Raw genomic sequence first — 12,691 nt, 5'->3', positions numbered from 1 at the left:
TGGTGTTTGCACCATGCTCCTACTTTATACCTCACCACAGGGAACTGGATTTGCATTCTATATGCACAAACCAGTAATGTGAATAATAAGGGTGATGTGCTGGGGCAGGAGTAGAGCGTGGTTGAGGGAGTGAACTCTGCTAAAATAAAAGAATGTCACATGCTCTGATTCCTGGAGGTCTTCGCCAAACATATTCTTACATAATTAATTACATTCATAAATAGCTGTTTAAGCCAAGAGAAGATCAGGGTTCCTGCAGTCCAACATTCTACTTGTTGCCTGCCTGTGGTGTGAAATTGACTGCAGAAGCACAGGCTGTGTTCTTTCAAAGAGACCAAAGTGATTTGTTATGCAAGCTAGCTAAAGTGCATCATCCCTTTATTCCCTCTCCCAAACTGTTCAGAAGATTACTTAATCTGTATTCAATTATGCATTTGCAAACCACTGTAGTGGGGGGGGGGGGGGTCAAAATTGCCCCATGTCTGCATTAGAACAAAGCACATCCTGAACTTTCACTTCCATATTTCCTTTGCAGTTTAAGACTTTAAAATGTGGTTTTAATTGGTAAGGTGATTGGTGAGTGAGAGATCAGGCACTGATTAGGGTCTGAAAGCTGTTTCTTGCATTGTTGTCCCATGGAGACACTTCAGGAGTTTACAGAGGTCTCTGAATTTGATTTTCCTCTTTCGGTTCACAGGACTCTTCTCAGATTTGAGTAGCAGCTTCCAAGTGAGTGAGAATCAGGACCCAGCGCCCAACCCCCTGACCTCTGATTACGATGATGCTGAACTGGGCACTGGGGCATCAATATAAGATCCAAAGTGTTCAGAGAAATTTTTACACTGTACTATTACTGCAGAAGTGACAGTCAGGCAGCCAGCCTACCAGTGCAGAGTGTGAGGTCTCTCTTATCTTGTGTAGAGATGTCATCTCTTGCTCAGTTCCTTGATTGAGATAGTGGTTAGCACAGGAAGCTTTTCAATGTGTTTTTAATATCAAAGTTCAACTTATAGATGAGGAAGGAAAGAAAATCTTTACAAATGTGATGAAACCTCTCACTCAGGTTGGGTCTGAATGTGGTATAACAGCCCAGCCGCTGATTTACAGATGTCCAAGTCCTTTATGGGATCCCTATATTCTGTAACCTTTCATTCTGTACTTGCTATATTGTCAGTTAAAGCCTTTGATAATGGAATTGTAGATAAAATCTGAAAGGTTGTCTTCGTGCAGCTGAGCAGGAAATTATTCTTAGCATTGATGTCACAAAGCTGTAAACACCACAGTAGTGATGCTGCCCTGGAGTGTAGGAGTAGCCTAATGGTTAGTACAGCGGGCTTCAATCCCAGCATCCTGAGTTCAAGTCCCACTCCGTTGCCTCACAAAACCCAAGATTGTGAGCCCTCTAGGGACAGAGATTGTACCTGCTTACAATGTGTGATTGTCCTTCACCTTGAGCTTGATAGTTAATCAGACTATAAATGCCTGAATTAAATTAAAATTAAATATGACTCACATCAGTGATGTTGCTGCAAACCTCCTTCCTTCTATCAGCCAAGAGAGAAAGGCTTCCTCCAGGCCAAGTGTAGGGTGTGGTGGGAAAGATGTTCCTGACCCTAAAGAATGGAAACCCAAAATGTTGCTGGCTATTTCCCCCAGTCTGCTAGATCCAACTCATTGAAAACAGGAGCCGCTAATCTCTGGGAGTTTGTATATTTCTTCTGAGTCCTAGCTCGGCTTTCTAACAGTTTTTTCTGAATGAGTAGAAGTTGCTTTTTTACACGGTTTAATGGTTTATTTCTATTTTACCTTTTCCAAAATGGGTTCCAAAGTTAACTGTCATAATCAAAGGGAACAAAACAGAATCAATTTACATTTACAATAGAATTAACAATGAAATAAAACTCAGAAGCATCCAATACAAAATATTCAACATTGACAAACTCAAATCACATAATATCAAACACAAACAACAACTGATTAGAGCTATCCAGAACTAGCCACACTTACATCATCAGAACCCAATAACTACTGTCAAACTTCCGTCACAAACACTAAAGTGAGCTCCCGTGTTAATGTGTGTTATTAGTAATCAGATCCCATCGTGGTAAATAGCATTCGTTAAGGCGCTGACCTTCAGTGGAAGACCATATCAAGCTCTTTCTCCATGGACACTTGCTAGAACAGGGATGGACATCCACAGCTCCAAGGGCCACAACCCATTCAGGTTTTCAAGATTTCCACATTGAATATGCATGAGATTGATTTGCATGTACTGCTTCCGTTGTATGAAAATAGATATCATGAATATTCATTGTGGAAAACTTGACTGGGTTGTGGCCCTCAAGGACCATGGTTTACCATCCCTGTGCTAGAAGGTGGGCATCTCCTCTCTATGATAATGTGCTGTGGGTTAGACTCCACATTGAAGTTACCTCCCAAGGACTTTCCTCAATGCGTTTTTCACCTCCTTGTTCCTCAGGCTGTAAATAAGGGGGTTCAGCATGGGGGTGACAGTCGTGTAGAGCACAGACAGGATTTTACCTTGACCCAAGGACAACGTTGAGGTGGGTCTTAGGTACATGGAGAAGAGCGATAAATAATACACAGAGACCACAGTGAGGTGGGAGGAGCAGGTAGAGAAGGCTTTAAGCTTTCCCTTTGCAGAGCGGATCCTCAGGATGGCTGAGATGATGAAGATGTAAGATATAAGAGTGACTAGGAAGGCTGACAATGATATCAAAGCAGCTTCAAAAAATAATGTGATTTCAGGGCCAGATGTATCAGTGCAGGAAATCTTTAACAGCGGCATGAGTTCACAGAAGAAATGATCAATTACTTTAGAGGCACAAAATGAAAGATGGGTGACAGATGCCGTGATTGTTCCAGAAGGCACAAAGCCAATGGTCCAGGAAGCAGCTGCCAGCAGGCCACAGACTCTGTGTCTCATGATCAGTGAATAGTGCAAGGGGTGGCAGACTGCGGCATAGCGGTCATAAGCCATAGCGGTGAGGAGAAAGATCTCCACGCAAGTGGAGCCAATGAAGAAATAGAGCTGCACAATGCACTCAGCAAAGGAAATGGTCTTCTCCCCTGACAGGAAGATGGCTAAGAGTTTTGGGATGATGGTGGAGCTACAGCAGATGTCTGTGAGTGACAGGTTACCCAGAAAGAAGTACATGGGGGTGTGCAAGGAAGGATCAACGCAGATCAGTGTGATCATCAAAACATTCCCCAGAAGGATGATGAAGTAGATGAAGAGAAAGACCAGGAAGAGAGGGACCTGCAGCCTGGGGTTATCGGAAAGTCCCAGAATGATGAATTCTGTCATCTCTGTCATGTTCTCCACATCCACTGGGTCCATTGCTTTTGTTCTGGGAGTGTAAGAAATTAGAATTTCTAAGTAAAGGTGCAGATTCTTCTGTTTTAGCTTTTTTCTAACCTCAAGGTCCATCCACTGTGCTAAATGTATTGAACTTTACATACATTGCAATGTGTAGCCTGGTTTAGTGTTGTAATCCCAGAGTACTCAGGGTACTGCATGGCAGCTACAGAGTTCAAAATTAATAAAATTCATAATCACTGACAGAAAGCCGCCCTCTGAAAACACAGCTGTGGAAATAGCCTTAATAGTCAAGTTCCCCCCCTGCTTGAGCAAGTGAGTTTTCTTCCTAAAACTGTTCAAACGCACCATCCACAGGAACTGAGATCTAAGAGGGGGTCTCTTTCCTTTCCAGGGACTGAGATGGATTCTTAAGAAATGGGACACCACATCTGCCCCTCTGGTGTCCCTTCAGATGCGTTCCCTCCCCGTCCCACCGGGTACATCACATCCCGTGGATCCTCTCCATCACAAATCACCAGATTTATTCAGTCACGATAAACAGATTTTATATTCCCTGTGAAAAATTATATATGTAGAAAAATGACAGCAAAATGCATGTTCCTGGCTGGTGGGCCCAACCCCTGTGGAAGCTCCTGAATAAAACTCTAAGGGACCGATATTCAGCTCAATGCAGTCAACAGCTTTTAAGCGGCTTGTAGCCGCAGGCTGAACTAACCTCAGGACATGATGCACATCTCCTGCCTCTGAAAATCTGAGTGTGTGTGCTGACCGGACGTTAACCAGACATTGGCCCATATTCAGTCCGCTAACCAGCTAAGCAAGCACATAGGCTGACTCTCCCAAGCTCTGGCCTGGGACTACCCCGAACCCTGCCCGTTTGGAAATAGCCAGTTATTAGAGACATTGAATGGGTTAAACGGAGTTGAATATCAGTGGCCGGCTAACTCAGCGGGGTTTAACCGAGCAGGAGCCTCGACCCCTAAATTATATCTGATCAGATAATAGACAATACAGCAGAGGCATAGCTAGGTGGCTTGCAGAAGAGCGACCGCTCCCCCAAACAGACTTCAGGCAGCATCGGCACCTATTTTTCACGTGATCTGTTGTGTTTCAAATACACGCCGGCAAAGTCGGCAGTCTGCTTTCCGCTCCCCCCACGCCCTCAACCTGGTTATGTTTCTGTATTACAGCCACAGGCTGCTGGATGGCTTGGTTTTCTCCTTACCTGTGCACCAGTGCCACCTCATCTCCTGCCTGACCCAGTGGGGGAAAGACCTCGGGTGTCTTAAATACTTTAAGAATGAGCTGTGGAGAGAAAACTGTGTTCTTCTCATCTGGGAAATTAAGAAGACTCACAGACAATTAAAGGAAATGTTCTAAGCCTGTGTTCCTTGGAAAATTTACAAGTGATTGATCTGTGGGGAGAATACATTTTGGGCCCCTCGTGCTTCTCTGTTCCCAGCTGTGGTAGTGAATTTTCACGCTGGTTATAGAAGGGTAAAAGGAGTTTGATCTCAGCTTCACCTGCAGTGGTCACTGGTCAGCATTTGGGAGTGAAAAGTTCTTTCCCTGTCTGCCCCTCTCTCTCTCTCACACACACACACAGTAGATGCTCGCAGCGCTGTACACTCGAACATGTAAGAGACGATCCCTGCGCAACAGAGCTTACTATCTCTGGGGATGTGCACAGTAACCCCTGGATAGTATATATCGCTCTGAAATTTCCACACAGGAATCGAAGCACATTCCAGAACAATTGTGCATAACCTAATTGGTTAACTAGCTAATCGGTGCTGATAAGTGAATGTTAAGAAGCAATTATCAGCACCAATTGGCAATTAGAATGTATGCGCACAACTTGCTAAGCGTATTCTGTAACGTGGTGTGTGGAAATTCTAATGGCTGCTGTGGAAAAGGGGCGTGGAATGGGTGGTTCGTGGATGTTCCGAAAATTTACAAGCAGGTTTATAGAATACACTCGCTGCACACCTAACTTAGTTTTTCTTGGCACAAATGGACGCACGTAGAGTTAGGTGCTTGCATAGCCAATAGGCGTATTCTATAGACCAGGGGCGTAGCCAGACTTCGGTGGGAGAGGGGGCCAGAGCCCGAGGTGAGGGGGCACATTTTAGCCCCCCCACCACCACAACCACTTTTGACCCCCCCCCCCAGCGCCCCTCCCGTTTTGACCCCCCTCCCCCCAGTCACAATTAGTTCTTTCTTATAGGACTGAGATGTTACAGCAGATTATAATAGGAGTGATGTCACAATGGTCTGAAATTTGCACTCCTTATGCTACATTGAAGTGTCTGTGTCCTCAAAATTCCCTCTTACCCTGGGCCAGAATAGAAAAGTATTATTTAATCCAAAGAATAGGGATTTTACTGGTTCCAGAGAATGAGACCAACCATTCCATGTGGTTTCTTAGGTCTCATCTTCCAGGGTTTTTATAGACCGAGATTCTTTCTGGATCATGAGGACCAGATCCTTCCACAACCAATGGGTAACCAATGGGTTGGTTGTATTTTCTTGCTGCGTTCCTTCAGTCAGCTACTACTACTTATCATTTCTATAGCGCTACAAGGCATACGCAGCGCTGTACACCATATACAAAACACAGTCCCTGCTCAAAGAGCTTACAATCTAGATAAGACAGACAAACAAGGATAAGGGAATAAAGAGGTGAGATAAAAGGACAGGACAGGTGAGCAGTGGTTAGGAGTCAAAAGCAGTGGTGAAGAGGTGGGCTTTAATAGCTGTCACTAAGTTTCCCACAATAAGGACTAGAGAGAATGTTTTCTATATTTCCGCACGGATCCCTCCTAGAAATCAAAGGAATCAATACTCTGCCAGTAAATTTAATGCCAGGTCATGTCCATGCTGCAGCATTGAATTTTCAGGTTTATGGAGCCGGCGAAAGCGTAGCCAGTTAAGGGGTCCTTTTACTAAAGTTTAGTATGCACTAAGGGGACCTTTTACAAAGGCGTGCTAACGTTTTTAGCATGCGCTAAATGCTAGAGATGCCCGTATATTCCTATGTAATTTACTAGTATATTGGACAGTTATATTTGTCTTGCTAGGAACCATATATGTATACACCCTTCAAGCGCACTTGGTCCTAGATATACACTTATTTCTTATATATTTGTCTCCGCCACATTCTCCCACTTTTATAATTTGTTCAATTTCAATTTTTTTTCAATTTTTGCCTCAGTGGTGCTTATTAACCAATAATTATTTTGGGGGCAATTTATGTAGCACCAAATTCCTCATCGGCTTCTATGCAATCATTTTGATTATATTTTAAACACTTATCTTTATAGATATTCGGACTGGGGGCTCAAAACTGTCCGACATGCATGTTTCGCCTGCTAGGCTGTATCAAGGACTTTGCCTAGAAAATTAAACAAAAACCATCTCAATTCATTAAGCTTGAGTTGTACCTTTACGTCTCACACAAAATGACATTTTCTTATCACTATCTATAAATCTTGTGTCTCGTATATTCCTATGAGCATCTCTAGCATTCAGAGTGCGCTAATCATTAGCAAGCGCTAAAAACGTTAGCACACCTTTGTAAAAGGACCCCTTAGTGTGATAGTCAACACTTAACGAGCTGCAGGGTGTCACATAGAGGACTGACTTTTACGTGGTCCTACTTATGCAGTTACTTTGGCCGGTTAAGTGCGTGAATATCAGTTCCTTATCAGCCACTTTTGAGTTAGGCGCTAACCGGACATTTTCAGCAGCAACTAAACAGTTAAATGACAATGAACGGTTAACCCAGAACAAGGAATTTAACCAGCCAGGAGCCTTTTCTGGCTGGTGAAATCACTTTAAATATCGACCCCTATGCAGTGCGTTTTTTCTAGCAAAAAAGGTGCCGGTACTCAAATGCTAAGCCACCCTTCAAGGGTGGGGTGACCACTGAGAGACCCACCCCACAATAGCCAGGCCCCCCTGCAACCAGTCACAGAATCTATGACAAGGCAGAATCGGTGTGTAGAGCCTGAGCTCTTTCATTAAAACTTGGGGACTGTGGGTCAATTTTAGCAGACAATGGAAAAGGTGCCAGTACTCAGTACCCCCAAGTACCCCCTCAAAAGAAAACCCTGCCCCTATGTCTCTTTAGTACGATAACATGCTGTGATTTCTACATCCTATTAACTAGCCCCCGATGACTTTCCTCAGCGCATTTTTTACCTCCTTGTTTCTCAGACTGTAAATCAGGGGGTTCAGCATGGGGGTGACAGTTGTGTAAACCACCGACATGATTTTGCCCTGTCCCTGGGAGTATGTTGAGGTGGGTCTCAGGTAAATGGACAGCAGGGATAAGTAATACACAGAGATGACAGTGAGGTGGGATGAGCAGGTGGAGAAGGCTTTACGCTTCCCTTCCTTCGAGCGGATCTTCAAGATGGCTGAGATGATGTAGGTGTAAGAAGTAAGAGTCACTAGGAAGGTGGGCACCGCTGTCAACAAGGCATCAACAAACAGGATGATTTCAGGACCAGATATCTCAGTGCAGGAAAGTTTTAAGAGTGGAATGAGCTCACAGAAGAAATGATCGATCTCGTGAGAGTCACAAAATGAAAGGCGGCTGACGGAAACCGTAAACGCCACAGAATTCAGGAAACCAGTGATCCAGGAAATGGCCGCCAGCACAACGCTCAGTCTCTGATTCATCATAAGTGAATAGTGCAAGGGGTGGCAGATCGACACGTAACGGTCGTAAGCCATGGTCGTAAGGAGGAAAGCCTCGCTGCTGACCGATCCCATAAAGGAAAAGAGCTGCGTCATGCAACCAGCGAAGGAAATGGTCTTATTCCCTGAGAGGAAGATCTCCAGCAGTTTTGGGGTGATGATGGTAGTACAACAGATGTCTGTGAGTGACAGGTTGCTGAGGAAAAAGTACATGGGGGTGTGCAGGCGGGGGTCAACGCAGGTCACTGTGATGATCACAAGGTTCCCCAACACTGTGATCAGGTAGATAGCCAGGAAGACCAGGAAGAGCGGAAGCCGCAAAGCAGGATTATCGGAAAGTCCCAAAATAATGAATTCTCTCTGTGTCGTCATATTTTCCACATCCATTGGATCCATCTGTCTTCTCCTGGGGTGGGGGAGGGAGAGGTAAAAATAGTAAAGAGAAATGATAGGTATATTCAGTACAGTTCAACATCAAAAAACAGTTTGAAAAATACGTTATGTGTATGTCTCTCTTTGTTATTAGGAATTTTAATCAACAAATTCCTTCTTCTCTATTAATCAACAGGGAACCTCAAAGCTCCTAATAGGGGAGATACTAAAAGTATTTATCACGCCCCTACTAAAGTCAGTACTATCATAGGTCCCGGTGAAAGGAGAACAGGCAAAAAAAACTCACGTTTACGTGAGAAAAACGAGTGGTCTGAAACACTCACTGTTTCCTTCACTAATTAAACTAATAAACAAAGTGAGACCAAAATCGCATAATCAAAAAACCGGGAAACTACCCGGAAACTTATTCATGTTTAAACTTTTATAAACTAAGGATCCTCCCCGTTATCGCTCTAATCAAGAAAGCCTCAACCTTCCCCCGCCACCTAGAGCCTGCAGTCCAAAGTCATGCTATTGTTCAAAAAATGGAAATTGCAGAAAACTTTCACTTATCCTTGATATTAGGCTCCTGGCGAAGGTCTCTCTCAACTGTCCAACTGCAAATTTAACTCCAACTGGTCCGTGGACTTGTACAAGTCGGGCTATTCCTGGTACCATCGAGGAAACGATCCTGATATACTCAATACATTCATGACTCCATCTCGTGTCTCCCTTCTCGTGTCTCCCTTCAATAAGTGTGCCTCGTTTCGCCCAGTTATTGGCTGCTTCAGGAAGGGCACTGTTAAAAGTCCATGACCGGACCGGTTTTTCAAGTCCCTTCCTGAGGCAGCCAATAACTGGGCGAAACTTATACACCGGTGCCCTTCCTAAATGGATTGTCCTGTTAGGAGCCTCTAGACTTTATATATATATTCAGTGGTCCAATTTGAAAGTCAGCCTCTATAAATGTGTTTATTTTTAGTTGTTCGGGGTTTAGGGGTTTCCCTCTCAGCATTACGTATGTAACATTCTCTATAGCTGAGGAGCAGTCAACACCGCAAAGACAGAGCAGCAGGTCTGAGGCAGATAGAAGGACTGTGAGGACAGAGGTTTCCTTTTCTTCATCGGGCAAACTCTGATTTTTCTTTTTATATTAGGATATCCAGCTTTAATGCAGGCTCATATTAATTCATCTAAAAAATGCAATACTCACGGTTCTCTTCGCAAACACAGCTGTGATAATAGTGTCAGTACTCAGTACCTCTGTTCACCTCTGGTTAGGGAGGAAGGCGTCCTTCCTAAAACCTTCAAACACATGATCGGAAGGTGGATAAGGGAGACCAGGAATCCAAAACAGGAGACTTTGAGTCGCTGACTCTGGGCTCTAAGCCCTTCAAACGTGCTCCATCCTACCCCTGGTGTGTGACATCTCTGCAGATCTTCTCCATCAGTCATGATAAAATGCGCTTTACATTCCAGTGAAAAATTACATTTGCAGGAAAATGTTTCTATTCCTGGCTGGGAAGGTCTCAACGCCAAGGAAGCTCCTGAATAAGTCTAAATTATTTCTGACGAGAAGGTGCAACTCATGAAGGCATTAAAGTCATGTTACAAAATTACTGGGTTTTCTTTCTACTGGTTCTGCCTCCTCTCCACCACCATGAAACAGGGGGGGGGAGGGAGGGAGGGATCTCAGGGGCCTTAAATGTTTTAAAATGGGACATAGGGAGAGAACAGTGTTTTTTTCAACCTGGGGAATGAAAAAGTTACAATTTTTTTTCTGTTCTGTGCCTGTGTTTCCAGGAAAGTTTTTCAAGTGATTGATCCATGGGGACAATAAATTTTTCGGTCTCTCATTCTGCTGCTGCTTTCCAGTTGCAGTAGGAGAATAATCTCTTTATTACAGAAGATTTGAGAAAATCTGATCTGTGCTTCAATTGCTCTGATCAATGGTCAGCAATCGGGAGGTGGTTGGGGGGTTATTATAACCATTTAAAAGTATCTTACGTGAGCACAGAAGTTTGCAGAATTATCCACCTGAAGCACCGATTCACTCTGTTGTCACATCCTGTCGTAGGTTTGCTCTGTATTCTCAGATCTCCAAATCCTGGTTCTTTACAAACAGGTTTTCTGTCATCAAAATTAACTTTACAGATCGAAATAGTGAATGAATTACTTCACAGTTACAAGTAGCAGAGAACAGAAAGCAGCTACATGGAGGTGAATTTTCACAAGATGTCTCAAGTTTAGTTCATGAGATAACCAGAGGAATTTTCCTTTTTAACAAAATCCCTCCCCTCATCCTGCCCCAGCCAGAGAATAATTTAGCCCGGTGAAACGGAGTTTCAGCTGGATGTGTTCCTGGGGCAGGTTTTTCATCAGAGCAGCATTTTCGAACTTGAATCATCTCAAGTTCCACTAGTATTTTTTAAAAAAGCATTTTCAGACATAAAGCTTCTTCCAAAATAGAAAAATCCAAAAAGTGTTTTCTTCTCAATACATCCAAACTGGTATGTTTGAAACCTATTCTGCAGACGTTTCTCTATGCAATTCATCTCAAGGAAGCATGTCGGGGCATTTCAGGGGCTGGCTTAGGCCGTTCCTAACACTTGGACATTTTATAGCCATAATGGAACAAAAATGTCTAGGGCAAAAATTCAATGTTTTGATCTAGACCTGTTTTCAGAACAAATAAGGTACAAACTGGACTATAGGAGTAGCCTAGTGGTTAGTGTAGAGGACATTGATCCTGGGGAACTGGGTTTGAATCTCACTGCAGCTCCTTGCGACCTTGAGTAAGTCACTTAATCCTCCATTGCTCCAGGTACAAATAAGGACCTGTATATACTATGTAAACCGCTTCAATTGTGACCACAGAAAGGCAGTGTATCAAGTCCCATTAACAAGATTCCAGGCACAACGTCAAAGAGTAACAACATTCCAAGTAGAAGCCCAAAGAATAGCAAGATTCCGGAATCCCAAAGAGTAAGGAGTGGAGGAGTAGCCTAGTGGTTAGTGCAGTGGACTTTGATCCTGAGGAACTGGGTTCAATTCCCACTGCAGCTCCTTGTGACTCTGGGCAAGTCACTTAACCCTCCATTGCCCCAGGTACAAATAAGTACCTGTATATACGACGTAAACCATTTTGGGACTGTAACCACAGAAAGGCGGTATATCAAGTCCCAATCCCTTACTAAAAGGTGCCCAAAATGACCAACGGAGGGAATCAGGTATGACCCCCCTCCCTCCCTCCCCCAGTGGTCACTGACCCCTTTCCCACTCTCCCAAAGATGTGAAGAAAACTAGTACTCGCCAGCCTCATATGTTCTGCTCAGGTCCATTAGAGCAGCATGCAGGTCCCTGGAGTAGAGTAATGTAGTGCTGGGTGCAGTGCACTGCAGAGAGGTAGACCCAGGCCCATGCCTCCCCCTACCTGTTACACTTGTGATAGAAATGTGAGACCTCTAAAAACTCATCAGAAACCCACTAAACCCACATATGGGTGCCCCCCTATTGTAATGTGTCTACAGTTAGAGTAGTGGGGTTTTTTGGAGGGGGGGGGCTCAGCAGACAAGATAAGGGAGCAAAGGTGAGATGTGTACCTGGGAGCATTTATATAAAGTCCACAGCAGTGGACCCCAGGATGCGCCATTGCTGTCCTGGGATGTCTGAGGGACCAGTCTGCGAAAATGTTGCCCCTCCCACATCCCAATGGCTTGATTTTCTGTTTTTCACTTGTATATTTTTTTTAATGGTCTAAAAAGATAAACACACAGAGCAGAAAAACCTTACTACAAATGGTATTTTCAGAAAAAATAAAGATAGATGTTTTGCCTTTTTCGAAAATGGGTATATTTGCTATTCGGATTCTGGATGTTTTGAGCGAAACGTCCAAAGTCAGACTTAGACATCTTATCAAAAATGTCTCTCTATGTGCAGCATAAACATCCATTTTAGAAAAGTAAACGTCTACAATATCATCAGGTCAAAATGGACACAGAAATATATCTGTGTAGCATATAAACATTTATGTTCCAAGAATAGCAAAACAAGCATTTATGTGTCTGAACATAAACATTTATGTTTCTGAAATAACTAAGATAAATGTTCATTTTTCCTGAAGTTAACAGAGAGTCCAGAATCCCTTGCTTTTTCAGCGGGGACATCAAGCACTCGGAGATTAACAGAACAACCTCCCCTAATGTCTGTAGTGGAGCACTTTTCGGAAACTTAGATGTCCCCAATAGCAGCACAAATGGTCATTGGGCTGGA

At 43.7% G+C, this 12,691-nt stretch overlaps 2 protein-coding genes across 2 annotated transcripts; both read right to left on the bottom strand.

The window, feature by feature from the left end:
• Positions 1-2,428: 2,428 nt before the first annotated feature.
• Positions 2,429-3,361, bottom strand: LOC115457990 (olfactory receptor 5B12-like). Its single transcript, XM_030187732.1, has one exon. It carries the CDS (start codon positions 3,359-3,361, stop codon positions 2,429-2,431), a length of 933 nt encoding a protein of 310 aa, XP_030043592.1.
• A 2,613-nt stretch (positions 3,362-5,974) lies between these two features.
• On the bottom strand, positions 5,975-8,434 carry LOC115458091 (olfactory receptor 2B6-like; the record flags this gene model as incomplete). Its single annotated transcript, XM_030187911.1, has 2 exons — positions 7,526-8,434; positions 5,975-5,986 (listed from the first exon to the last, which is right to left on the bottom strand). Coding segments are annotated over exons 1-2 (921 nt in total), but the record flags the coding sequence as incomplete, so codon positions are not given.
• Between the last annotated feature and the right edge of the window lie 4,257 nt (positions 8,435-12,691).

Source organism: Microcaecilia unicolor, chromosome 14, assembly GCF_901765095.1.
Source record: "Microcaecilia unicolor chromosome 14, aMicUni1.1, whole genome shotgun sequence".
In the NCBI taxonomy this organism is placed as follows: domain Eukaryota; kingdom Metazoa; phylum Chordata; class Amphibia; order Gymnophiona; family Siphonopidae; genus Microcaecilia; species Microcaecilia unicolor.
The sequence above is the reverse complement of the archived record's forward strand: the minus strand, read 5'-3'. Positions and strand labels throughout refer to the sequence as shown.

Excerpts from the sequence above, each read along its gene's own strand:
- LOC115457990 (XM_030187732.1), bottom strand. The coding sequence starts at position 3,361 with ATGGACCCAGTGGATGTGGAGAACATGACAGAGATGACAGAATTCATC.